Raw genomic sequence first — 25,859 nt, 5'->3', positions numbered from 1 at the left:
GGCAGGGAAAGGGCAGGAGGGGAGAAATGGCTTACTGTAGCATGGACGAGCTTTAACCGTTAATGCCTGAAGTAGTTTGCTGCGATTCGAGACACAGAGTTAAACTCGGGAGACTGCTTTAGGAGGAGATGGAGGTGTAGATGGGAGTCTAAAGACTAGTTCTACACTTGTATACTGTACTATTCAGGGCGCCGAAAGCGGTTAAGATAGCGGGAGAGATCCGGGGGTGAGTGGCAGATCCTGATTGGAGTTGACAACCTCCACTCTTCCAGCCCCTTTTTTCCCCTCCCAAACCAGGAAATTGAGTTTGTACAGCGAGAAGAGAATCCCGTTCAGCCCTTCGGTGGCAGGATAGATGAGGAAGTGCTCGTTATCGGCATTGTTTTGTTCACTTTTCTCGCTTTGGGACTCGGAGCAGCTGAACAATGAGGTAAAGCAGCTGAAGTCGACTTGTGTTCTCGCTTGTAATTCCTGTCCCCGTTCACACACAGCGGAGTTTGTTCTTCTGCACAAATAACACACACTTTCATCCGAGTTCAATCCGTCTGTCGTAGAGTTGCCCTTGTATGGAGCGGAGAATTGGGGAGAAATCTGAGAGTGTAGACTGGATAACAGCGTTGGGTTTCACGGCTCCAGAGTGGCCACGTCCCGAACTACTGCACTTCTTAATGTTTACGCTTAGCCATGGAGGTTTTAGCGTGCTCTTTTGGACCGTAATGTAATTAGTAGAGAAACCCGGGCTTTTTTTGTTTGTAATTTATTGTGAATGTGTGTCTGGTGGTTGGACGGTTGCTGTTGAACTTTGCTGCAGAAAGACTCGGGTGGTAAAGAGAGAAAACAACCGGGCTTTGATTTCGAATTTTTGCTTAGTTCGGCGTTTTATCGGGACTGGCCGGTGATACAAATTATTACTCGGGGTTCATTTAAAAAAATAAATATACTTAAACAGTTTAGTGGCGTGTTTTATATTTTATTTTATTAGAATAAATCGTTGAGCAGGTTTCTAACTGCAGGTAAGTAGTTACCTGTAACCCTCTTATCAGTTCATGGGAGTGGCTGAAACTCGCCTCGAGGCTGCGCGCTCAATCTGTTTGTCTGCGCATGTCCGGTGCGCGCGCGCTGTGCATTCCACGTCTTGTAGCGGCAGCGCGCGCGATGTGTAGTGACAAGCTCCGCTTTGGCTCTCCCAGGTGCGCGCGCGTGTGTGTGTGTGCGCGTGCGCGTGTGCGTGTGTGTGTGTGTGTTTTTAGGCAACCCATCTCTTCTATCACCCTTTGAATTCGCTATATGATCATAAGTGAGTTTGACACATTATAGGATCCAATTATTAATGTAATTATTACATATATGATGAAAATGTATCTCACAATCTTGCAGAATCAGTAGGAGCTTCGTATATGAATGCATAGAAAAAACTAGCACTTGTGAAAAAGGACATTTTTAGAAAAAGGTCTTTTTTTCTGTGCGGCCCCATGCTAAATGATCCACGACCCAATACCGGCCTGCGGCCCAGTGTTTGGGGACCCCTGCTTTAGTGGACAAACATATGATACTTTTAATTTATTTAATAGTAATATTTATTATTCCAATTCATACACTAAAAAACCTATAGAACACACCACTTCCATTCCTCCATTCCATTCAGGGACACAGTACATGTGGAGTATAACCTGAAATACTTGTTGCAATTTATGGATACACCGTACATGAGAAACCAATCAATCACTTGGTATCAGATGCTCTTTCATGCCTAAGGACAATTTATCATTGCCAGGCAACCTACTGGCATATTTTCTGGGAGGTGGGAGGAAGCCAGATGACCCAGAGTAAGCCTGAGTGTACATGGAGAGAACTCGGTACAGACAAAAACCTCATGCTCAAGCCTACCTGTTGACCTAAGCAATGCCATCTATGCTTGTGCATGTTTTTTTTGTCTACACGGTCAGAACTGATGCTCACTGGACGTTGTATTTTCTCCCATCATATTTTGTGCAATCTGTAGCGACTGTTGTGTATGGCATAAGAGTTTAGATCAGAGGTGCCCAAACCCATTCTAACGAATGGCCGAAAATCTAACTTGCTTGAGGGGATAAAATTCCAAAGGTAGAAATGCCAGTACTTTCAACAAACCATGAATAAACACTTAACGCATAAGGCAATGTGGTCTTTGTTTGTCCTACAAGCTTCATATCTTCGGAGACATATTTCTCATGCCAGCACGAAAATAAAATCCTCCCACTTGTTTGACTCGGTTAGATGCCCTGTGAACCTTTGTGGAAAAATGTGTAAAATAAATAAATAGAACGAATATCTATATACACACACATACATTTAATATGTATAGCTAAAGGTTCTTCTGACAGTGTGTGCATTTTAAATATTTAATTCTAGTGCCCTGTTTGGTGTTCTAATAACTTCGTCTTCTCCGGTAAAACTTTAGATTGTCGCTGGTTCTCCTTGTCTCAAGAGCGTTAATGAGGTCACGCGTGATTGTTGGGGTGCAGTCGATATTCGGTAGAGTTGACGTCAGCGCAGGTCATTCGAGTCTTTCCACTTTGGCGAATATTTTCTTTATGGACCTCGCTTTGAGCACACTGATTTTGTCATGCTGGAACTGGTACAGGAACAGGTTTAAACTTTGTGGCAACAGTCCAGCGATGAACCACATGGTTTTAATGGTTGGGTGTCCACATACTTCTGGATATATCATGTATATACAGTCATTGAGAAAGATTGAAGATAAAGAAAGAAAGAAAGAAAGAAAGAGCACAGCTCTCTGTTGCACTAGTTGGCTGTGATGATGAAAGCACCTACTCACACACCCGCTAACAATATCAGTGAGTTTCTGCTTGGTCCATGTCTCATTAGTGCCCTGCGTGTGTGTGAAAGGCGTGTGTGTGTGTGTAAGTGATGCTGGTAAAGAAGTGTTGACTTTTTTTTTTTTTTTTAATACAATAGCACACTGTTTAGTCATCTAACGCCCATCATGACCTGTGAACACAATAGAACACGTCCCATTCCTCCTTGTTATTGAAATCTGAATAAGGTGAACATACACAGATCAATCTGTTGTGTGCTGATATAAAACTTTACTACAGAACTGTAACTTGTGGTGCAGTTCACAAGATTTTTTTTGCTTGTACGAGCCTTTAGCTTATGCTAAAAAAAAATTTGGAATGTGTGAGATGGAAATGTGCCCTCACATGCTCTCCTTCAGTTTGTAAAGCCCGTTTCTGCTATGTTTCTTTGGGCTATTTTCTGCTGTTAGTTTTGGATAAGTCAGTTGTTTAGCAAGATATTTTGAAGTAGTAGATTGTGAGCAAAAAAAATAAAAAATAGACAGCCGAAACACTAGAGCTGGTAGCATTCCCAGAAATGTGACTGTAGGTGCGCCAGTTCAGATGTGCCACAAGCAAAGCCACCCTATGCTATTGAGAGCATGTCCAGTTTTTAGCCAGTGCTCTACATTAGCATTAGTAGATTTAGCACACAGCACCCTAGGAAACGCTCAATATATATTTTTTGTTTTCAGCACTGTAATCCCTATCTTTTAGTTGTTGTCAACATACTGTTTGTATTGGCATTAAGCAACATATGCATGTGCGTACGAAGAGTATTTTTTTGTGGCCTACATAAACATGTGTATACGACTTTAACAAAATAAGTGTAGCGATTGGCTAAAATTAGTGTTTGGCCTTTTTATTTTTTATTTTGTTTATTTCAGATTATACGAATTTAGAAAAGGCTGCACTTGTTTGCAACATGAAACAAAAATTAGCTACGTTACAATAACATTGATTGTATTAGCACAGCACACAATGTTTATTGTTTAATACATAACTTCCACCACTCTTTGAATATAGTAATAGCAATGAACTTGATTAATGATTTTGGCTGTGACCACATAGAGCACTGTTATATCTGTTCCATTCAGAAGGCCACACAAGGAAAGCTGATTTGTCTTTTAAACACACGCAGACACACACACATTTTATATATATACATATATCATATCTGAGAATAGAACATTGTTCAGAGTTTGTGGTTACTCAGTCATCACATCACTGTGTGTGTCACCCAGGAAGTGTGTGATGTCTAATCACTGATTGTCTGAGTCTGTGGCGTTATCAGCCCAGTCCATGCTGGAAACGAAACATCCCCTATTTTCCCTGTTAATGAGTGTAAATGAGCCTTCGTGAGTTACTGTACAGAACCCATACATTTGCATAGTTGTTGCTGGTTCATTTTGTCTTTTTTACAAAGATGTTCCTAGGTTTACCTTAAGCGCTCAGAATCAAGCTTTTAAATGCATCAGATTCATTTGCACTGTTTTTTTATTTCTTGATAAATTGGTGATTAGTCAATAGTGTATGGATTTTACATCTGTTACTTCAAGCCAAAAGCCTAAACCACAACCTTCTCTCTTTCTCTTGTGCTCAGCACATTTACAACCACACACATGCAATCACAATCATTTTAGTTTTGTCTGACGAGGATTACGATTTCCAAGATGAATTCATTTAATGGCTCTTGAATCATGTTGTCCTTGTTAAAATATCACATTACTTGAAGCCAAACAAATTTTAGAGCGTCACTCTCGAGCGTTTAAACAGAATGGTGTCAAAAGCAAAAATCTGCATTGAGCTGCATATCTTGGTGAAAATGCTTTGTTGATAAGAAAGGCCAGATGAGAATGCTCTGAGTGGTTTTGCCCTGTGTCTAAATGTGGTGAACTGATACGTGTCACTGAATTTAAAGATCAACAGCAGAAGATTGTTTGGTTCTACTTCTTTCAGCCCAGAACAGGAATTTGAGGTTTTACTGAGAACAGGCTCAACCACACTACACATTTCAGGATTGTAGATACACTGTGGCAGTTTCTGAAATAATTTGGCAGCTCTTCTGGCCCTAACAAACACATCATGTTCAGAGTCACTTTGTCCGGCGTGAACAATCATTGAAGCGCTTTAGCCGTAGCCGCATGTTTTCATGCATTTTCCTGTAACACGATTGGCTGATTTTGTAATTGCATGACACTTATTAATGCAGCTGATGAGTGTATATGTTAGTAATAGAGCCGAGGACTGACTGATTTAATTAAAAATACATAAGCTACATGTTTGGATTCTAACCAGCAGAGGAAATGGGACAGAAAACAGAAAAAGGTTAAATGAGGTGAACGCTTTGTGTAGCCTCTATCACTGGCTAGCTGAATCACAGCTGAAGTGCAAAATGCACTCTGTGTATTTTTAGTATCCAATTTGTGTTGTCTGTGTATTTTGTAATTTGATCCAGCGTTCCCCACCCTGGCTTTTAGGTAGCTCATGATGGCCAGGTGGATTGCGAGCATGAAAAATTGTAAAGCCTGAACAACGTTGATGCCTTTTAATCTGTATTACATACACTATATGGCCAAAGTATGTGGACACCTGATCCGCACGCTGACACATGGGTTTTCCCCAAAATGTTGCCGCAAAATTGGAAGCACAACATTGTGATCTACAAGGTCTTTGTAGGCTGTAGCATTACAGTTTCCCTTCACTGGAACAACAGGGCCCAAACATGTTCCTGCTTGACAATAGAGGTTCACAAAAAAAACCATGGCTTCCCAAGCAGGGTAAGAAACCGTGACTCCTGCACAGAGCCCTGATCTCAACTCCCACTTGAACACCTTTTGGTTAAACTGGAACTCTGGCTGCACCTCAGGGCCTCCTTATGACTTGCTCTTATGGCCAAATGAGCACAAATCCCCAGGTTCTAACTCTCGACTTCCCACGAATGGTGGTTATGAAGGAATCGAACGTTCAGCAAGCGCATATTAGTGTGATGGCCAGGTTCCCACTTTCTTATGGTAATATAATGCATCTCTGATGTCAGATGATTTATGTAGGCATTTGAAACCCGATCCAAACGGTATTCAAACCTGACCATAAATTACTGTTCCATGCTTGCAGAAGCCCAGGAACATTATGTTCATACCATTGAAGTCTCACTGAAACACACGCAAAGAGATTGTGGCTGTGAGGATGCCAGCATGCACAACTTGGACTTTGTGTATCTGCTTGTTTGTGTATTTTTGTGTGTGTCTGTTTTGCATGTGTCTGCCTGTGTGTGTGTGTGTGTGTGTTGCATGTGGCTGCCTGTGTGTGTACTCGCACTTGAGCCTGCAAAAGGAATTAAGTAGAAGAATCGGTGCACTCGTTCAACAGTCCAAAAAAGGAAGTGGAGGAATGCTGTTTACGCTTCTAGTGCACTAACACTGCGGGAGAAACCGTGTAGGGCACGAACACCAAGGGTTATAATTATATATCTGAACAAGTATAATACTTTCAGAATGAAGTATGGGATGAGAATGCAGAGTGACTAAGAGGGCTTTGATTTTTCGTGTTTGTGAGTAAAGTATGGCCTGCAGCCCCAGCCGATGCAAGCTCAGACACGTCAGAAGAACGAAGGAGAGAATAACAGAGGAGAAAACGGAGGAGTGTTAGTCACAGCACTGCAATTGAGTATTACACTAGAGCAGACCGCCAGTTCTGATTCACATGCTGTGTAGTTAAGGTGTGTTAACAGGACATGTCTCAATCCAACAATTTGCACTTGTTCATGTTTGCAGCGAAGTAACCCCCCCCTCTTCTGCATCTAAATGCTATTTCATATACAGTCTATTTGTACTATCTGTATATGTACAGACAGACAGATTCTAAACAGTACCGTGTAACTGTACACACACTCTCTGGCTCACCTTTACTGTGCATAGTATAAGAGAGTGAGACACAGGAAGTGTGTGTGTGTGTCTGGAATTTGTTTTAGAGCCTTATTAGGAATTCCTGGCAACAGGAAGTGGGTAGCAGGCACAAAATGATGTCACAGGAAGTGGAAGATTGGGTGATAAAAACTATTGGGCGACTGGGAGATAGAAGGAATGAGGCAGTAAGTGTGTATATGTCTGTGTCCTTATACAGTAATTTCTCCAAACACTCCACACTGCACTTCCTGTTAACTCTCAAATCACCCGGGCTTTCATTTGTCAAATGGGGAATTTGTGCTTTCACGTAAACTCTGGATAAATCCTTGTTTGAGTGCTCTAAATACAGTGTGTGTGTCCTAAAAAAAATAAAACAACATAAAAAATGCCCATTGTGTATAGCCAAGCGTTTTTCTTTTTTTACAGTGGGTTTGTGAAAGACCCAAATCAAAACATTCTTCTACAGGGTAAAAAACAAAACAAAAAAACAACGAAATTATGCATTTTGTGTCATCAGTATGGATACCAATAGAGGGCACTATGGTGGCACGGCGGGTTAATTTGAGCTCTTATAGGTTCAGGGTACTGACTGGATTCTGAGCTTGGGTTACTAATACTGCAGTTTTCCTGTGTGTGGGTTTTATTTTTCCTCCTTGAATTTCCACCCATTTCCCACAAACATGCCAATAGGTTGACGGTCTACTATAAAAGGCCCCTAGATGTTCGTGTGTGTGTGTGTGTGTGTGTGTGTGTGTGTGTGTGTGTGTGTGTGTGTGTGTGTGTGTGCATGCACAGAGCTCAACGTTGGACTTGTATTCCTCTTCAGGGTATATTTCCACCTCACACCCAGTGTTTTTGGGATAATCTCAGGCTCCACACCAAACCTGACTAGGATGAAACCAAAGCAGAATAAAAGAATCGTGTATTATTGTGTGTGCGATGCAGGGATGTGTAGGAAAGTGTGTTTAATGTTTTTGTGTCAAAACAAACAAACAAATGCAGAGACGATGTACAAATGATGGGCCAAGCACTCAGTGAGCAATGCCGATATGACTTTCTTGTTTCATTGTAAAAGGAATGCTTTTGGGTGGAAAATGGATGGCAGCTTTAATATTTCTGTCACATCAGAGCCCAGGGTTTCCTGAAAAGCTGTTCGGAATTATGTAATGAACTGGGGAAGTGATGATAAATACCTGTGTAACAGCCTATAATGTGCTACAGACATTTCAGAGCAAACATTGAACTATTCTGTACAATCTACTAGAAACGAACTATTAGAAAACTGCAGGCAGTGGCAGACTTTGTGATGCCCTTTTTGAAATGGCAGCCTATATTGTTCAGCCATATAGTGTACCTGCAGTGTGTGTTGTGAATATATGTATGGTATACATTATGTAGCACTCTGCACAGCAGGAGCCTGGATTAAATGCTTTCGGAGGTAAGAATTCAGGCATGCTATTTATTTTCTTGGAACGTCCCCGTAATTTAGGTGAGGCATTTTATTGTGTTTGAAGGTAGTATGCGATTGCGAGAGCTGACAAGATGGCGCTTGAGCAAGGCAGAAACTCTCTTATCATTCCAATATGATAACTCTCATTATATGTCTCTCCCTTTGTCTCACGTTTTTTCCTCTGTATTTCTCTGCATGTCTGTTTCTCAGTGAGCTGAGTGTATGCAGCGCGAGGGCCACAGTGATGGTGTATGATGAAACTGGAAAGCGCTGGGTGGCGGCTGGCACCGGCGCTCAGGTGATCAGTCGTGTTCAAATCTACCACAACCCTACCACCAACAGCTTCAGGGTAGTGGGGAGGAAGATGCAGCCTGATCAGCAGGTACACCGTGTGTGTGTGTGTGTGTGTGTGTGTGTGTGTGTGTGTGTGTGTGTGTGGCGTGCACGTGCAACATTCATGTTTACTACTGTGAATGAGCAGTTATGACTGATGCACTCGGTCTCTAGAAGAGGCAGTCATATGAAACAGTTTTTACAGCTTTTTAATACACTTTTATATATATTTACAGGGCGTGTCAAAAAATGGTCAAAAAATGGTCTTTTATCGTTTTTGGGACACATGCATGTTTCTCTTTTTTATATGCCACAAAGTAAGTAAAAGCCAAAATCACACAAGAACTGGATAGTGAATGACTGGAAGAATGTTTCTTAAACATATGAGTCAAAGTTTGACATTGTTGGCTCTAACACAAGAGCTCATGCAAGACTGAGAACAGGAGAGAAGATGTTAGCAGACTGCCTCACACCCACAGTCAAATATGGAGGTGGAAGCTTAATGGTTTGGGGTTGCTTTCGGGCAGAGAAGGTTGGAAACTTATTCCAAGTGAAATAAAAACTGAACCAAAATGGCTACCATTCCATACATACAACACCACGCAGTTTCGTCTGGATTTCAGATAATTGCAACCAACTTCACCATACAACAAGACAATGACCCGAAGCACATGTACAAGCTCTGTAAGAGCAAACAGTTGGCTGGACTGTTGTCTCTAATAGAATGGGCTGCACAGTCACCAACCTAAATTCTGACCGGGATCGCAAGTTCAGAATGAAATGTCCAGCTAATGAAGAGTACCTTTTGGCGAGTTTTAAAAGGCATGACAAAGTATTTCAGCTGAGTGCTTGGAGTGTGAAAAGATGTAATATCTGTACATTTTTTTATATGTTTGGTCAAAGTAAATCTTTATATGGTGAAATGACCTAGCTTGTTGCATATAAACAAAAGGAACATACATGTGTCTCTCAAAAACGATAAAAGGCTAGGTGTTTCCAAACTTTTGGGAAGCACTCTACATGACTTCCAGGATTGATTATAGGAATAATAGAATAAATATTAGAAGATAACACAGAGATAATTATGCTAAAATAAAATAAAAAGTATAAATCAAGTGAATCCTTACTGTAAGCATTTCATAGTTATTCTATATTTTTAACAATATGAGCATGTTTTATAGCTGAGCACTTCAGTTTCGCTGCAGGTGCTTTTAAATATTTATTGGTTTGCTGTGGTGTTTGTCACCTTTACATCACCTGCACTGTTATCCAGAGTCTGTTAGATACTGCTGGATTAAAGTGCTTATTATAATGAAATACAGCTGTTATATATCTGAAATACAGCAAAGCCTCATACTTTATATAATAGTTATATTAACACATTATCTCGATTTATATTCGACGTAAATAAATCCATTATACAAGAATGGGATCACATGAACCTGTGTGAAGCAAACTCAAAACATTTTGACTGTGGTGTTGGGGGATGCGCTAACCAATTAGCATTCTCTCAACGCATAGCAATTGTGTGGATAGTTTGCTTGTGGGAGGATCCGTACACTAATAAGCCCTTGAGCATCCTACTGTAGAGCTTTACCCTCAACATTACTAAAATTACTTGGAATAAAGTGGAACCAGTCAGTACCTGACTTTACTAAAACCGTTGTGAGTGAAGGACCACAAATCTCCACAAGCACACTCCCAAATCTAGTGGAACATCTCAGAATAGTGGAGGCTATTATAACTGCAGAGACAACGTGGAATATTATGATGAAAAAAACACGCATGAATCTTTTAAACGGGTGTGCACAAAGTGAATACGAAAAAAGTATATGCTAAGAACTCCTTTTTTCTTGTTACAGAAATATCAAAATACAACAGCAGGTTTCAATTTTGTCTTTTGATATTGTGATTTGTGGTGAGAGTAGGGAGCAGGTGGAGAAGAGCCTGGAGAGGTGGAGGAAGGAGCTGGAGAGAAGGTGAATGAAAGTCAGTAGGAGAAAGACAGAGTACATGTGTGTGAATGAGAGGGAGGGCAGTGGAGTGGTGTGGTTGCAGGGAGAAGAGGTGGAGAAGGTGGAGGAGTTCAGGTACCTGGGGTCAACAGTGCAAAGTAATGGAGAGTGTGTTAGGGAAGTGAAGAAAAGAGTGCAGGCAGGGTGGAGAGGGTGGAGAAGAGTGATAGCAGGAGTAATTTGTGATAGAAGAGTATCTGTGAGAGTGAAGGGGGAAGGTTTATAGGACTGTGGTGAGACCTGTGATGATGTATGGTTTAGAGACAGTGGCATTGAGTAAAAGACAGGAGGTGGAGCTGGAGGTAGCAGAGCTGAAGATGTTGAGGTTTTCGTTGGGAGTGATGAGGATGGACAGAATTTATTAGAGGGACAGTGCATGTAGGACGTTTTGGAGAAAAGGTGAGGGAGGTGAGATTGAGATGTTTTAAACATGAGCAGAGGAGGGACATGGGGTATATTGGTAGAAGAATGCTGAGGATGGAGCTGCCAGGAAGGAGGAAAAGAGGAAGACCAAGGAGGCGGTTTATGGATGTGGTGAGGGAAAACATGCAGGTAGTTGGTTTGAAAGAGGCAGATGTAGAGGACAGGGGTGGTATGGAGACAGATGATCCACTGTGGCGACCCCTAATGGGAGCAGCCGAACAAGGAAGAATGCATGTATTCATTTTAATTTATAATTAGCAGAACATCTTACATAAATTGTTGTTATAATTTCATTGTTTAAATAACTACATTTTTCAGAAGTTGAATAGGTATGTGGTTGCTAAGCCTCCATGACTCTAACCTATTGGAGAGCCTGTTAAACTTTGTTAATTTGTAAACTAACAAAAAACTTTGTAAAACGTTTTTTATTTTTGTATAATTAGTTTGTTTGGCTAGTGCTTAACAGTTTTCCAGTAAATCCAGACATGATCAAGTGGTGCACAAGATGCTATATAGATCACCAGACTCCCCCATGGATCACTACCGAAGGGTGAAAAACACCAACAGTGTTATACACTTTGGACTGCCTCATTTTTAGTGCCATGAGACAACTTTATTTATCGAGACTAACCCTGAAGAGCATGTTTTGTAAAAATTGACCTTAGAAGAATATTTATATCACATTTTTTAACAAATAAACTTAAAGGACCATTTTTTAAAAGTTAAAATCTGTATAAACATTTGTGCTTGCCATTAAAAAGCTACTGAAGAGGATTTGGTTAATTGTTGTGGTAGCATGAATACACCTAATGCACAGCTACATGCAAAAATATAACTATTTCACTAACTTCTAGTTTAACTTCTTTTTGTCTGAACAATTCAGTTATAAGTTTTTTTTTCTTACCACTTTAATCCTTGTTTATGTTTTCAGGCAATGACATAGGGATTTAATTAATCTGGGTTTGATTAAAAACACTTTTGTCCTCACTTCAGAGTATTGAGTTTTACTTAATCCAAAACTGACAGTGATGAAGCTGGTGTTACAGTCAGGCTTTTGCTTGGGACGCAGTTAACGGAATACTGTGCCCCATTTCAGCTAAATGTCTATCTCATCTGCTGCTTGTGGAATCCACACACAAACAGTTTTGATGTTCTTTCCTGTGATAGGAAAAAATAAACAGTTAACTAAATTTTAGTTATAACCGTCTGAGGGCAATTTACTAATCTTGTTAGTTTCTATGAACAAATAAAAAAAAGAACAATATTAAAGAGAAATTTATATTTATATTATGCAGTGAATACGTTTAATTTGTGGCATCAGAGATTGAAGCATATATTCAGAATATAATCAGTCATTCTTTAGTTTTTATTTTGCCATTCAGGTCAAAATGGTACTCCATAGACAGGGAGTCCTATGTAATTGCATTTATGCTAGATGGAGGTTAGATTAAAATGCATGAACAGGTTTGTCTTAATATTGTGATGTCAGACTGCCCAGTGTGTGTTCAAAATAACCATACAACACTCACCCAGATTTCTTTTAGTATCTTTGTGAGACACATTGTTATTGTTAACAGGTAAAGGGGGAAAAAACTTAATTTGTTGTAAACATGCTCTTTCTTTTGTGCGGATCAGCCCAATGTCCTTAGGAACTAAAAATTGTCATGTGTTTGTATTATTACGGGTTTAACACCCACATACATTCCTAACACAAAGGGACAAAAACCTACACACGCTATGTGGCACAGACATACACACAGTGCTAAAGGTTTAAACACTAATCTCCAGTCTGGCGATAACCAGGTCAGACCCATGTCAGTCTGCTAATACTGTAGAAGTAGACTAGAGAAGATCAGTCAGCAAGGATCTCCCCCCACTTTTTTCTCTCTTATATTTGAATCTCTCTCTCTCTCTCTCTCTTTTATTTCCCCAGAGATCAGCATCTATCTGTCCTAAAGTGGATTTTGTTTCCTGTAATCACTCACTTCACTTCCTGTTCCTGTTAGGGAATTCCCTCCATCTTCTTATTCTCCAGACCCTTTACCACCCTAATCTCTCTACCTGGCTTTCTCTTTCTAACAGGTTCCAACTTGTTTTTTATTTTATTCTTCCTGCTCAGCTGGACTGCACTGCTGTGGGTTAGAAATAACTCTCTCTCTCTCTCTCTCTCTCTCTCTCTCTCTCTCTCTCTCTCTCTCTGGAATGCAGAGTCGTAAAACAGAGTAAACAGAAGTGAACAGTCAGCATATTACAAATACGTTGCTCATGTCTTTGTCAGTGTCTTCTCTTCTCTCAGCTGTAGTGCTGCCATCTGCTGGTTGACTTCTACTGTGTCTTACTCCAGTTGCTGAATCTATAATAATGAAAAGAAAAAAAAAACATTAATTGGGCACTGCTTCAAGCAATGAGTGCCAGATCATGATCAGAGTGATTCATCCTTCCAGGTGGTGATGAACTGTCCAATTGCAAAAGGACTGAAATACAATCAGGCCACGCCCAATTTCCATCAGTGGCGAGATTCGAGGCAAGTTTGGGGTCTAAACTTCAGCAGTAAGGAGGATGCTACACTCTTCGCCAATGGCATGATGCATGCACTGGAAATGCTCAGTGGAGACGGAGGTAAAACATATACATTGACAGGGTTTTTTTTTGTGGTAGCTTCACAGAAACCCACACTAGTAATTTGCTGGAACAATATTCTATTTTTATATTAGTATTTACAATACAGTCAGAGTGAATGGACAAGGCTTTAATGTTAATAAAGCAGACAATCAATTTATCTTAAATATATAATCTCCTTATTTGATCAAATACAATTAGTAAATCCAGTGAACATTGTACTTCTGTGCCCAAAGGTAAAATTTAACTGACGTGTTTGAAAGCTGTGATACAGCTGGAAGATGAAACATCATCTATTTTGATTATGGCCCGAATCTGAAAAATAATAATGTATTTAATGGAGAAAATGAGCCTGATTTATTTATGCAATATCCTCTTATTTTGTAACAGCTTAGAGGTATGTGCTGAGTGAAATAAATGATATTGCTTGAGACTTCAGTGGTGCTGTAACTTCACAGATACTGTATAGCCAGAATCTGTACTACTCATTCAGTTATTATGAGAGGTTTGGTGTAGCTAATCTTTTGAATGAATCAGAACACCTCATCTGCTTGACCGTTTTTTGCTAACCCATTGTAATTAGACATTCATATTTGGTGTATGGTGCAGGCTTAAACTATTGTTCTCAAATAACTAGGAACCAGCACTCTTAAACACATTTTAATTATTTACCGTGTAGCTTTCGTGTGCAAAATAAATACATGAACACTTTAAAACTATACCTCGATAATACTAATGATGAAATTATACTTTCTGTAGGATTTTCTGCAAGCCCTCGTATGATGTCAAATGGACCGACACAGGAGGAGCTGGATCAGCAAAGAAGGTAGCTTCTATAAACTAAGATGGATTGACACAGTAATGAGACAGACAGTGCCTTGCATACCCCCCAGAACTTTTCAACTTTTTTATTCTTATAAATACTTATACTATAACAAATTAATAATCAGTCAGACTAGTTGTATTTGGAAGGGAGTCAGTTAATATAAAACGTGAATGAGTGTTTGACAGCAATAGCATATGTTGTCATTAACACTGTAGCCTATATTGTTTTGCTATAAACTATGTAATGTACAGTATATATGAAAAAAAGCCCATAAAAGTAATCAGTATTGATAGCAAAATTATTGACAGATTTGTGATTGTATAAGTATTTGCACTCTGTGATTCCCTGTAAACTAAAGAAATTATTCAATCAAGAAACTATCAAACAAGGTTCTGGAAAAGTCAGTTTTGGTTTAAAACAAAAAACATTGGAGTATCCTAGAGAGCACCAGTAAATCCATCATTAAAAATGGAAAGAATATTCCAAAGCTTACTCTCCAGCTTAGAGAGATGACAAAGCTTTGCTTTGAGGATGACTGTCTATGGCTTTATTGGATAAATAAAAAAAAACAGATTTAATTCTAAAGTTTAAGACTCAGCAAATGTGTGGAAAAATATTCTATGTTCTGCTGAATTCAATCTTTTGGCCAACATTTGATGAAAACCCCCAGACTCCCCTTCACACTGAGAACATCCAATAATCTGAATGTTAGAATTCCACAGTCACAGCCCTGAATCAAATTAATGATCTGTGGCAAGACTGTTCGGCAAAGTTTAATTAACAAGCCAAGAAGATTGGGTAGCAACATCAGAATCTACAGAACTGAGATGTATCCAAGAAGAACTGCAGCAGTAACTCAGCCAATAGTTTTTTCAAAAGTATTCACCAAAGTTCATTCCTTATTTAATCATTGACTTTTTTTTATCCAAAAAATAATAATTACTAACGTTATAAACATTATAAGACACATTTCAATCGTAAAAATGGTAAAAAAAAAAAAAAAAAATAAATCGCAATTAAGTCAATTTCAAATGGCCATTTAAAAACTGCAAAAGTCCTGAAACATAATGTTTTATAGAACGAAGCGTTCATGTACGTGTGTGCGCTTCTCTATTGTAATACCATGTTCTTCATATGCAGATTGGAACAACAGAGACTGGAGCAACAGGAAAGAGAAAAACTAGAAAGGGAAAGACTTGAAAGAGAGAGACTAGAGAGAGAAAGACTGGAGAGAGAGCGACAAGCTGCTTCAGGTGAGTGTGAATTTGGTGTTTCATTTCCATTGGATTGGATTTGCAGTTAGTTGAGGGGCAATATTACACTTAATTTGTTTTTGCTTTAACACATGTTTAATGTTCCCTTCAGTCTTCCAATGAACCAAGCTAACCCATTGCTACTGGCCTGTTCATTTTGAGTGTAAGATTTAGCATTCGTTTTGGATGTAAATAGTATTTTGCTGACAGCATGGTGTTAGAATTTCCCTATGATTTTTCTGCTGGTTTTGTACATGGGCATTTTGGTTTTTTTGCTATTGTAATTTATATAAATGTATAAATTAATCTGATAAAGACACACCAATCATGTAAAAGCAGAATAGCTGACTTTATGATGAGATGTGTCTATGTAGCTCTCTGCTCGATTTTGTAGCTGTAAGCAGAGCACCTTTTTTAATCGTATAAAATCTTTTGGCCACACACATTCACTTTGTTGGCAGTTACTTCATTTATATTTCCAACCATTTTTGCTTCTGCTTATGTCACCCAACTGAGGATGGGTTCCCCTTTTCAGTCTGGTTCCTCTCAAGGTTTCTTCCTCACAACATCTAATGGAGTTTTTTCTTCCCACAGTCGCCACGGCTGCTCATCAGGGATAAATGCACATCGTTCACCTTAACTGTTAAATTCTGTAAAGCTGCTTTGAGACAATGTCTGTTGTAAAAAGCGCTATACAAATAAACTTGACTTGACTTCTCTGTTTTGCTTTTGTGGAATCCGAACACCTGAGGTAGATATTAATACCCAGAACCCTAATCGCTTTTCATTGTGTTTGTTTCACAGTGATGATTCCTCCTGCTCCTCCTCTTGCACCCGGAGGCCCACCAGCTCCTCCTGCTCCACCTCCTCCACCCGGTCCCCCTCCCTCTTTTGGAGGTGCACCCCCACCCCCACCAGGGCCCCCACCTTCTGGTGGAGGTGCACCACCTCCTCCAGCACCACCCCTACCCTCTCCTTCAAGTGGGGGAGATGGAGGGGGTTTAGGGGGAGGAGGACTTGCTGCTGCTCTTGCTGGAGCAAAACTACGCAAAGTCGCCAAGGTATGCACAAAATTAGAATAATTTTGTAATAATTAGGACAAGATGCACTGATATTATGACACTCTTTTACAGCGGGTGCGGTTCTGTTCAGCGTTCGCTCTGTATTGTACTAAATTGTGTGTGTGCGTTTCCCCCAGACGGATGAAGGTGGTACAGCAGCTCCTGCTGCTGCTCCTGCTCCTGCTAAACCTGATTTGAGCCGCTGTAGTGGGTCTGGGTCTAGTGGAGGAGGTGGAGGGCTGATGGGAGAGATGAGTGCCATACTTGCAAGACGGTAAATAAGACACCAAACATGGCAAAAGGACACACATCCTTCACTTAAGTAGAAGTACAGATACTCATGTTTTAAAAGACTCTGGTGAAAGTTGAAGTACTGACTATACTTTTTCACCTTAAGTTAAAGTAAAGTACAGTTTGGGCTCTGATATGTACTTAAAAAAGTAGCCATTACTACTACCTGTTTTAGTGTAATGCTGGTAACTGGACCTCACATCATATTAATATATTAATACAAAACTAATTTAAAATGTTGTTAACTAATGAATGTATCCAGGCTGAACATCCATCATTTAGAACACAAGCAGAGAAAAGATGATCACGTGATCAGGAATGTCTCTGTTCTCAGTCATGTTTACATCGCTGACTCCCTCTGTCTCATCCACATTAACCCCATACTTCTTGTTGCCTTCTGTCTTGCTCGTTGTTAGCTTCGTAAACTCGCCTACATCTGTGGTGTGTGATAACTGGGAAATGATACACCTGTGGTAGATTGAAAAAGCCGTCCAATGACAGGAAATCGGTTGATGGACTGAAAACGGTGCACAACCAGAAGTAAAAAAATATTGACATTTTACCAAATAGATTAAAACGAAAGTAATGAGCCTGTTTTGAAAATGTCTTTCCCTTTCGGCTGCTACCATTAGGGGTTGCCAAAGCGGATTATCCGTCTCCATACCCCCTTGTCCTTTACACCTGCCTCTTTCAAACCAACTACCTGCATGTCTTCCCTCACCACATCCATAAACCTCTTTTTTGTCCTTCCTCTTTTCCTCCTTTCTGGCGGCTCCATCCTCAGCATTCTCCTACAGATATACCCCATGTCCCTCCTCTGCACATGTCCAAACCATCTCAATCTCACCTCCCTCATCTTGTCTTCAAAACGTCCTACAGGCGCTGTCCCTCTAAAAAACTCATTTCTAATCCTGTCCATCCTCGTCACTCCCAACGAAAACCTCAACATCTTCAGCTCTGCTACCTCCAGCTGCACCTACTGTCTTTTACTCAATGCTCACATACCTCTTACCTGCTGCCACATCTCCTTGTACTCCTGCCTACTTTTTTTTCATCATTCTGATTTGCCAACCTCTTTCTCCTAATGCTATCCTGCACTTCCGCATTCCACCACCACGTCTCTTTGTCTTCCTTTCTATTTCCAGATGTCACACCAAGTATCTTTCTAGCTGTCTCCCTTATCACTCCTGCAGTAGTTGCCCAATCATCCAGCACCTCTTCACCACCACCGAGCTCCTGTCTGACCTCTTCCCTGAATCTCACCCTACAGTCTTCCTCCTTCAGTTCCCACCATCTTATTCTTCTTTCAGTCTTTACTCGCCGCCTCTTCTTCTTCACCTCCAAAACCGTCCTATAGACCACCATCCGATGCTGTCTAGCTACACTGTCCCCCGCCAACACCTTACAGTCTCCAATCTCCTTCAGGTTGCATCTCCTGCATAGAACATAGTCCACCTGTGTGCACCTTCCTCCACTCTTATACGTCACCCTATGATCCTCCTTCTTCATAAAATAAGTGTTCACCACTGCCATTTCCATCCTTTTAGCAAAATCTACTGCCCTTCCACATTCCTCTCCTTAAGGCCACACCTACTATTTACCTTCTCATCACCTCTGTTCCCTTCACCTACATGCCCTTGTTTTTAAAAATGTAAAAAGTAGAAAGTACAGATTTGTGTAAAAAAAAAATGTAATGAATGAAAGTAAAAAGTTGTCAGAAAAAATAAATAGTGAAAAAGTACAGTAAAGAAGTATTTATACTTCATTTTCTCTTTCCACGTTGTGTAGATAGCAGTTAGGAATATTTCTCTCAGGTCTTTTGATTGGGTTTTTTTTGACAGTTTTTCCTGCTCAATTTATTCATTTTTAAAGAATTGTATTAATTGTATTTAATGCACGTATGTTTTCAGGAGGAAAGCGGCAGACAAAGGGGAGAAAGCTCCTCCGGCCCCAAAGGCAGAAGAGCCCAGTAATGTGAGTGTGCAATTTTAATTAATGACTGTAGTTAATGACACTAGCATGAGCGTGGTTTATTTTTTATTAATTAATTAATTTTTTTAAAGATGGTAAATAGGCAGGCAGATTTAAAACTGCTGAATCTCTCTGTAACTGTTTATAGCAAATTTAAGTTGAAGTCTGCAGTAATGTTTCAGCAAACTTGTTATTGATCACTCTTTACTGCTTTTCCAGGACGATTCCGAGTCCCAAGGCCAAAGCGGTAAGACTAGTATCTTGGTGTTTTGTTATATGCAGCAAGATAAACTTTGTACACCCCCCAGCTTACTCTTACCGTTATGGCTTCACTATGCATTTTGTCTTAACAGACACGTTACGGAGGCCGTGGGAGAAGTCTGCCACCATCCCCAGGTGAGGCAGAATTCCCTAGCATTCATTACCGCTGTAATTTTTTACTAAATGGATTCTCAATAGGGAACAGAGGAATTTAAGTGGCTCACTATTTGTTGTTCTAATGTACAGTATTTCTAGTTAATGAATACATTTTGGTGAAAGTTTTGGAATGGTACCTTAAAGAAAGGCAAACAGTTAACAACCTCCTCATCCCGTCCCCCGATTATCGTTTAAACGTGTCATATATATAAATATATATATATACAGTCATCATATATATACACAGTTTGTGTTTCATACAGGAATAACTCTGTTACCCGAGGTCTGGAGTCACCTGCCTTCACTGCTCTGACTCCCAGGTACACTAACAACATGTTAAAACTCCACACAGACATATACGCAGTTGCCCCTTACAGCTTCGCTAAAGTATATCATCAGCCTGGTGTTTACTTTTTGCTGTATGAGCTTCTCCTCGCTGACTAACAAGATCTTTGGGTTTTTTTTTTCCCTGCACTGTGTATTTACGACTAACATTATATACTACTTTTATTTCTGATGGTACAGGTCATACTGGGTTACGGCGCTCATCGCTGGTTAGCTACGTTTGTTGGGTGCTCATTGGTCTTTCTTTTTTCCGCAGTTGCCCGATGTGCCATCTGGAATTACCCCATTAAATTATGATGGTGTGGTTGTCAGAAAAACCCATTTCAGAGTCGATCTGATCACAAAACATTTTTTATCATGCGGTAACGAAAACAGGATTTACCCGTTAATTGTGGACAGTATTTTCGACCTAACAAATTAAAATATAGACAGTGTGCTCAAAGGGAGTGCACTATGAACTATGGAGACAACAATTTGTTTAATCAGAGGTAAAACAGAGTCGAAATCATCATTGAAAATGTCAATAGTGTATTTTTATTAGTGTAAATCTTGGTTCCAGTCCAAATATGAATTGCTTTAATTTGCTAAAGTCTTACTCAACCATTAAAAATCTGCAGTGAGTCAAAGTTACAGAGAATAAGATAAGCATAAATGCATGAAATAAACAGATGAATGTGGAAATTACATCATCTTATATTAGTAAATAGGATCTTCTGCACGAATTGTTCTAATCGCTTTTAGATGGGTTTATCCGAAGCAACGCTTTCCTGCTGTTTCTGTAATGCATTTATTGGTGGTTGTTTTTTGTTTGTTTTTTTTCACCCCATCTCTGCATTCCTTTCTGCATTCTCATGGTGACTGTTGTTTTTCCTTCATTCCTTCCTCTCCATCAGGCTAAAAGCAGGCGTGTCATCGAATGAGGCTGAGAGTGGAGATGATTCGGAACTGGATAGAGTCAAACAGGTCAGATTCTAATCACCATCATGACATGCACAAAAGACAGTTCTGAATAACATTGCTGACATTATTCTATACACAGTGATGTGACCCCATGAGTCACATACTAGTTCCTCTCTGTGCAGTAAAATGAACGATTGTCTATATGTTTATTGCGTTGTGGTGAGACTTGTGTTAAGTATCCGTGCAAAAGTTGCATTGCATTGCTTTAAAAGTCTGACTAAATGACAACTATTACCAAGCATTGACTCATAGTATATCAACTCTTCTGCTAGGGTAATTCAGAATGTACAGTATCTCACAGAAGTGAGTACACCCCTCACATTTCAGCTTGGCTGCATGTTGAGTTGTTTTTTTAGAGGACAGTAAATCTGTACTGCTATACAAGCTGCACATTGACTACTCTAAAATATAACCAAGTTCCATTTCTATAGTATTGCCTCTTGACATGGTGTAATAAAATGGTTTGTGAGGGGTTTACTCACTTTCGTGAGATACTGTAACTATGTTCGTAGGCAAGGCAAATCTGTTTCAATCAAAATTCAGTTAAGCTGAATGATTTGGTATTTCAGCTGGTTTTTCTAAAGGGTGTATTGGATCTTGTTTATGCAGCAATAGCATCATGATGCCTGACAAGTCTGTTAGATACAAGTACTGTTATTAAACATCACCGTCGAATGTTGATTGCACCACAATTCTTGCTGTATTATGGCTGGTGCAATATTAATAAAAAAGCATTTTACATTTTTATATACAGAAACATGTTTACAATTTGGGCATACGCAGAATGATTATATACAGAACATTTCCATTCCAAGGAAATGTGTGCTGCTAGAATATTGGGGCTTCAGGTTTCCACACTCAGTCACATATTTGTGACTCTTACAGGTAGAAGAACATGTTCATATCCTTCAGTCAGTGTTACACTCCGATTACACACAACTATACAAAGCTGGGGAGCATTACCCTCTTTTAAACTGCTGACAATATAATCTTTTTGTTTGTGTGTGCTGTAGGAGCTGCTGGAGGAAGTGAGGAAAGAGCTGCAGAAAGTCAAGGAGGAAATTATTGGAGGTACATGCACAAGTATAAAAGTCTGTTAGAATTCCTGTAACTGGCAGTCGCGAGGTGAAGAGTATGAGTGCGAGGAAAGAGGTGTTGGTGGCTTGGTCCGTTATGGGACATTTATGAGAGAGAGACATCAATTTATTACACAATCCTGGTGTCTCTAGCTGTTAGATATGACAAGGCCACTTGCTCAACAAGGCTGGAGTGCTAGAAAGAGGCCAAAGAGTAGAATGGTGAATTGCCTGTCTTTAGAAACGCATACAGTTGTGTTCAAAATTATTCAACCCCCACTGAAATTGATTGTTTTGGTCGGTTTGACATTGATTATGATCATTCAGTCATCCTGCTTACAATTAAATCAAAGAGGCACGTGTGGGTCAGACAAATATAACATAACATTTATAATGAAATAACCACAAATGTCTTTTCTGAGCTCACATCATTATCAGTTTTATTCAACCCCCAAGTGACATTCAATCTTAGTACTTAGTACAACATCCTTTTACAGTTATAACAGCTTTTAAACTTGAAGCATAGCTTGACACAAGTGTCTTGCAGCGATCTACGGGTATCTTCGCCATTCATCATGGGCAAAAGCCTCCAGTTCAGTCACATTCTTAGGCTTGCGACTGCAACTGCTTTCTTTAAGTCCCACCAGAGGTTCTCAATCGGATTTAAGTCTGGTGACTGCGATGGCCACTTCAAAATGTTCCAGCCTTTAATCTGCAACCATGCTCTAGTGGACTTGGAGGTATGCTTGGGATCATTGTCCTGTTGAAAGGTCCAACGTCTTCCAAGCCTCAGGTTTGTGACGGACTGCATCACATTGTCATCCAATATCTCCTGGTACTGAAGAGAATTCATGGTACCTTGCACACGCTGAAGCTTCCCAGTACCTGCAGAAGCAAAACAGCCCCAAAGCATGATTGACCCCCCGCCATGCTTCACAGTAGGCAAGGTGTTCTTTTCTTCATAGGCCTTGTTCTTCCTCCTCCAAACATAGCGTTGATCCATGGGCCCAAACAGTTCTAATTTTGTTCCATCAGTCCACAGAACACTATCCCAAAACTTCTGTAGTTTGTCCACATGACTTTTGGCATACTGCAGTCGACTCTTCTTATTCTTTGGGGACAGCAAGGGGGTGCGCCTGGGAGTTCTGGCATGGAGGCCTTCATTACGCAGGGTGCGCCGTATTGTCTGAGCAGAGACTTCAGTACCCACATTTGACAAATCCTTTTTCAGTTCCTCAGCAGTCACACGGGGACTTTTCTCCACTCCACGCTTCAGGTAGCGCACAGCAGTCGAAGTCCTTGTAGGATTTCATTCTGAATACAATTACAAATGTACACTAAATTCCCTAAAACCATTTACAGCTTTGGGGGTTGAATAATTTTGAACACAACTGTATGCTCTGTGGAACGGATCTCCTGTAGCTGCATGGCACTAATTATAGTTTGTTGTCTTAGCGTGTTTAGACCTTTAATAAATCTAGAATCTGACTAAACCCACTGTCCTACTTCTGGAACTAGAAAGTATGCTGGAAAAAAAAAAATAGGGACTACCTTCTCCAGAACAAACTTCTTGGATTCCAGTGAGTCTTTTGTTGGGTCTGACATGGAGTTCTGAGAATTTTATGGATGTCTTTGACAGTGGTGTTGGACCTCTGCACTTTTGTCCTCGGGATCCACTAATCTGATGTAGTCACTACCTAATAGTACTTCCCCTATGTTTTATTCCACCTGCAACATTGCTTGATAAGTCAGTCCATGTCATTATCATCTAACTGAGAGCATCATTAAAGTGTTATGATAAAGCAAAAAAACAAACAAACCACTAGTAGACATGTGGGAAATAAAATTGCAGAGGGAGAACTAAGGGACCCGACATGGTCTTGCATTAGCTGTGAAGCCACTTTGTGACCATAGCATGATGGAAGGAAAGCTAACACAGCAGCTCAGTGGGCTAGTTAAATATTGGCAGAAATAAAACTGGAATTAATTCTTGTGATCAGAAAGTGACAATCACTCTATTAAGCATATTAACTGATCACTAGCATTTGACATTACATTTTCTTTGTTGTTTTTTTGCAGTGTTTTAATGTTTGTGTGTTGATTAAACATAATATTAATAATGTTTTTTTTGTTTTCTTTTTGTCTCCATAGCAATCATTCAGGAGTTACAGAGAAGAAGCACATAGTGTCTCTCTCTCTCTCTCTCTCTCTCTCTCTCTCTCTCTCTCTCTCTCTCTCTCTCTCTCTCTCTCTCTCTCTCTTTCTTACACACACTCTCTTACAAATGCAAATATATGCAGGGACTTAATCCATTTAGCCTCATTTTCATTTGAAATCATCCAGTCTTTATTTTAATTCCCCCATTGTTATCTTATCAACGCTGTCATTATTATCATTGCCATTTCTCAGAAAAGTTTACACATCGTTTTTTTGGGTGTTAATGAAAAATTTATATAATTAACACCAGTTACTGTAAAAGCTCAGTGGGTGCACACACACACACACACATACACACACAGCAACAACACCAGAGTCGCACTCATGTGCAGGTAGGAAGTAAATGCACGACTCATAATCACTCTAACTGGGTCTGTGTTGTGCTACAAATTGAGGTGTACAGCCAATTGCAAGACTGCGTACTGCTCCTAAAGAGCACCACTAATTTCTATGTCCTGTAAATATGCGTAGGCATCAGTGCCGTAGTGAATTGTTTTATGGAACTAGCAAGCAGGTGAGGTAGCTTGAGTTAGAAGTATTTCCTCAGTTCAGGGTTCAAACTGCGCACTATGCACTCTATTCTTACACTATGTAGTCCTTTTATCAGGCAGGAACACAAATCAAACACTAGTGCTTCCCACTAAACGTGAATAACACTTCATGATGCTAAGCTGTGCCGGAAAACAGCTGCACATTTTAAAACCCACCCCAAGTCTTTTCTCCTCCTCGTATGTGTGGCGTGATGGAATTTTTGATGGCCATTTATAAAAACTGTAAACCATAAAAGGCCTCCAATGGCTGTGCGTCTTCCACTGCAGAGAGCAGACTGCAAACCACCAAGCATTAAAAGTATGCAGCATGTTGTTTCTGATCAGTCCTAGTACATCGTTCAGGTATTAATAGTACACTACATCTCACTGATGTTCCCAGTGTGCACTACGCAGTACACAATCTTACATTTGAAAAACCACAGATTTCTAATGAATAACTATATATTAGTGGCCTATTGGAGTAGATAGATATTATATAATAGTTGGCCATGTAGGCAGCCTTGGAGGGTAGTTTTTTTTACATCACTGTTTGATGCAGATACTCAGTTTGTGTAACTCGTGGCCTAAAATAGAGTTTGATACTCTGATGAGCCTGGTGTTTTCTAGACAGACATATTTGTATAAAGTTGAGACTGTTTGTCTTTGTACAGCCATTTAGACTCTCAGGATAGTGATATGATTTAGTCTTTACATATTTTCTTTCAGCAAACACTTCTATCCAGAGCAGCTTAGAGTGACACGGTGAACACTAGAGGAATGATAAGAGAGTCCGACTTGTGTCGAGAGATCAGAGGCAGCGTGTAGAAACAATCGCTGGAGTACACAGAGGGTTCTAAATTTTTGTCCCCTAGCAGTCTAGCTAGACAGTTCTCAAACACCAACAATAGTGGAGTAGGTACACTGTTACTCTAATGAGTTGATGGATAGAGACACACACCCACACACAGTCGCTCTGGGATTTATTGATTGAATTACATAAAATAAACACACTAAACCAGGCACCTTTTGCCTCCTGAGCACAATCGCACAGTCGCTATGCAAAGCTTCATTCAATTGTAATCGCAAAAAAAAAAAACAAAAAAAAAACCAACATTTCAAAAGAACCAAATTTAAATAATCAATTGGAGTTGACTCCGATTCCACGTGTTGAAGGAGTTGTTCCACACAGTCTTTTTGGTTGCATGTCTTTGACGATGAACTCGAGCTTTTTTTTTGTTTGTTTAATGCTTGAATAAACTTACGCTAACATTTACCTATATTTAAACATGTACCTGACTCTTCTCAGCTTATTTGGGTGGCCAGGTTC

The 25,859-nt window shown here is 39.9% G+C and overlaps 1 protein-coding gene across 3 annotated transcripts; it reads left to right on the top strand.

Moving 5' to 3' along the window:
• On the top strand, positions 1 to 25,821 carry vaspb (vasodilator stimulated phosphoprotein b). Of its 3 annotated transcripts, XM_046864380.1 has the most exons (14): positions 2 to 430; positions 8,406 to 8,577; positions 13,411 to 13,585; positions 14,345 to 14,411; positions 15,552 to 15,664; positions 16,469 to 16,725; positions 16,863 to 16,999; positions 18,927 to 18,990; positions 19,207 to 19,234; positions 19,341 to 19,383; positions 19,668 to 19,724; positions 20,643 to 20,712; positions 21,723 to 21,780; positions 23,937 to 25,821. In XM_046864380.1, the coding sequence occupies exons 1-14, from the start codon at positions 426 to 428 to the stop codon at positions 23,969 to 23,971; spliced, it is 1,281 nt and encodes a 426-aa protein (XP_046720336.1). In that variant the 5' UTR covers positions 2 to 425; the 3' UTR covers positions 23,972 to 25,821. The 3 variants fall into 3 exon arrangements, 2 of the variants coding, with proteins under 2 accessions (XP_046720337.1, XP_046720336.1); XR_006927659.1 differs by lacking the exon at positions 23,937 to 25,821 and having other exon boundaries at positions 1 to 430; positions 19,652 to 19,724; positions 21,723 to 21,744; XM_046864381.1 differs by lacking the exon at positions 19,668 to 19,724 and having other exon boundaries at positions 1 to 430.
• Positions 25,822 to 25,859: the final 38 nt, after the last annotated feature.

This window comes from Silurus meridionalis, chromosome 13 (assembly GCF_014805685.1).
Source record: "Silurus meridionalis isolate SWU-2019-XX chromosome 13, ASM1480568v1, whole genome shotgun sequence".
NCBI classification, from domain to species: domain Eukaryota; kingdom Metazoa; phylum Chordata; class Actinopteri; order Siluriformes; family Siluridae; genus Silurus; species Silurus meridionalis.
The sequence above is the reverse complement of the archived record's forward strand: the minus strand, read 5'-3'. Positions and strand labels throughout refer to the sequence as shown.